General features: G+C 38.5%; 1 protein-coding gene across 1 annotated transcript; it reads right to left on the reverse strand.

The window, feature by feature from the left end:
• Nucleotides 1–487: 487 nt before the first annotated feature.
• Nucleotides 488–2,286, reverse strand: LOC111376278 (bifunctional dTDP-4-dehydrorhamnose 3,5-epimerase/dTDP-4-dehydrorhamnose reductase). The gene is made up of 2 exons (XM_022999227.1): nt 1,762–2,286; nt 488–1,130 (listed from the first exon to the last, which is right to left on the reverse strand). The coding sequence occupies exons 1-2, from the start codon at nt 2,206–2,208 to the stop codon at nt 678–680; spliced, it is 900 nt and encodes a 299-aa protein (XP_022854995.1). The 5' UTR covers nt 2,209–2,286; the 3' UTR covers nt 488–677.
• Nucleotides 2,287–2,692: the final 406 nt, after the last annotated feature.

The raw sequence follows: 2,692 nt of genomic DNA on the forward strand, positions 1-2,692 counted from the left end.
AATGGTAGTGTGCTTATTTTATGTTTCTGTCCCAGCATTCACGAATGACTTCATTAAAGCTCGACTTGCATCAGGGATTCTCGAAAATTGGTCAATCAACGCAACATTCAATAAGTATTCAAAGGAACAATAGTTATGTTTTGACGAGAGAAATCACAGTCCGAGAGGTCTTCAATACGTTTGTCGTTGTGGATGTAGATTCGCCACCGAGAGGTCTTCAATACGGGCTGAAAATGTGCAAGGGGAGAGGGGAGAGGGGAGAGGGGAGAGATTATCTAATTTTGGGGCAGATTTGGTTTGGGTAGGGTTTGAATTTCAAATGGATTTTACCATTTTCTTGCGAGATTTTGGAGTCAATATATTTTGTCGAATTAATCTACTGTAAAGAATTCAGTAGGGTTTTTTTATGTACAAATAGAATTATCCTAAAAAAAATATTATACAAGTAGATGATTGACTCAAATGAATCATAACGTAAAACTATGAATAAGATCAATTTCATGTATAAATCAATGTAACATGTCCGCTCATTTATTGACCAACACAACTGATAAAATACATCATCAATACATAACTGGAAAAAACTGCGTATAACATGGGAACAGATTCACGTGGCGAAGATATTGAAACAACCCACATGAACAACACTCGAAATTATAAATTCAAACCTTTAATTTTCAAGCTACAGGGGCCTTTCGATTTGGCTTGAAGACATTCTGTATAAGGGATTCCTTAATACCTAAGAGTTCAGGGAATTCCTGCTTCAGTTTGGAGGCATCAAGCTCATTGTTGCTCCTTGGAGCAACAATTACCTTAGCCTGTTCCTCGAGAGTGAAGTTCTTCCAAGTGAAATTAGGGTCTATGTATTCACGATACATCTCCAGAATCTCATTATGGCTGACGACTCCAGGATTAGTGAAATTCCATATCCCAGTGAGGTTTCTCTTTGCCATTTCAATGGATATTGGTAGGAGTTCATCCAAGATTGTCATGGAGTTGGGAATGTTCACCACCTTCTCATACCTAGTGATCTTGGTAATGAAATTGCGAGGGTTTGATAGATCAGATGAGATGGGCATCCTTACTCGCAGTGTACAGACATTCTCGTAGTTCTTAAGTAAATCCTCCACCTGCCAAAATAACAGTAAAAGGGAAGTTCCATCAGGACCACCCAAAGATCACAAGTTCATAATTACACATATCCAAAGACCAAAAAACAAACAGAAGCATCACATTGATCCAATTTACTAAAAGCATCCATTTTAAATTTTGTAAATCAAGACATTTACAAACAGAATTTCTTTCCATTTTCATAAGATTAGTAGAAAAGATCCAGATTACAACAAATTATCCACGAAATACATCAACCATGTACTTAAATTTACTAACTTCAGGTGATTCATTCCATGGTAACCTCAATCTAGTCATCTAAATTTTTGAGATCGCAACAAGTGACTCATCTTAACGCATGCCATCTATGTTCTATTCACTATCAAGGTCGAAACTTTCGATAATCCAATAAATTTCTTTAATTGTAGCTGAATGTTAGCAAACTGAGCCTAAACTGATTTCAAATTTCCACATTAATGCATCATTAGTTCAATAAACAAATCTAACAGTTGAACTGCAACTTTCCACACATCAAGATCAATAAATAAATGAAAATCCAAATTCAAGATCTAGAATTATAACATACAGATCTGAAACATGTTTACCATAAATACATAAAACACAATAACGATAAATCCGAACATTACCCACCATTGCTTTCGTCTTGGAGTAAAAGGATCCGATGAAATTCGGAGTGTCCTCCTCCTTGAACCCGATACCCGACCCGAGCGGATGCGAATCATCATACTCAAAAATACATCCAGTGGCATAGTTTATCAAAACTAATCCCTTCTCCCTGCATACATCAGCAAGCGTCAACGTGCCGACAACATTTGTCCTAATGGTCTCCACCTTGTGGGATTCACACCAGTCGACATTAGGCCGGCCAGTAACACCGGCGGCGTTGAATACATGGGTCGGTTGCACCGAGGCGATGTCGGACTCAAGGGAGGGCCGGTTCTCCAACCGACCCGACCCGTAAACGTATTCGATCTTCTGAGCTTCACAAAGCTTACCGAGGAGCCCACCAATCCATCCGGTGCGGCCGTAAATTAGGAACTTGTAGGGCTTGCCGGATCCGTTTGCCGTGGCAACCATAGTGTAAAATTTTAGTATTTGTTGTGGGGAGAAAATGATACGGAAAAAAGAGTCGAGCGTAAAGGTGTGTGCATCTACTGTGAATTGTATATATATAGGCGAAGAAAATATATTTTGAATTTTCGTGGGCACACCATTTTTTACGTCTTTGTAATCTCTCAAATGACTAATATATCCTTATAACTAGATATCAACTAGCCACGAAAATATAAGTCGAAGCGAAAAGAACTGTGCTAGACGGATAAGGTCACATCAACCCTCTCTGTCCGAAGGGATAATGTGGCATCCCCATAGGCGGGAAGCCTCAATATGGGGCGCGTCATTGGACCCCTGTTCGAACAGGGCGACGTGACGTTTAACCCATGAAAAAATAACGACCAGCTACTGAACATTTTATGTGGTTAATTTATGTATATAATATTTTATTGCGTAAATGTATGGTTGAAAATGAATATATTTTAAAAAAATGGAGTTTCAAAATAAA

Source organism: Olea europaea, unplaced genomic scaffold (genome assembly GCF_002742605.1).
Source record: "Olea europaea var. sylvestris unplaced genomic scaffold, O_europaea_v1 scaffold14801, whole genome shotgun sequence".
NCBI lineage: Eukaryota > Viridiplantae > Streptophyta > Magnoliopsida > Lamiales > Oleaceae > Olea > Olea europaea.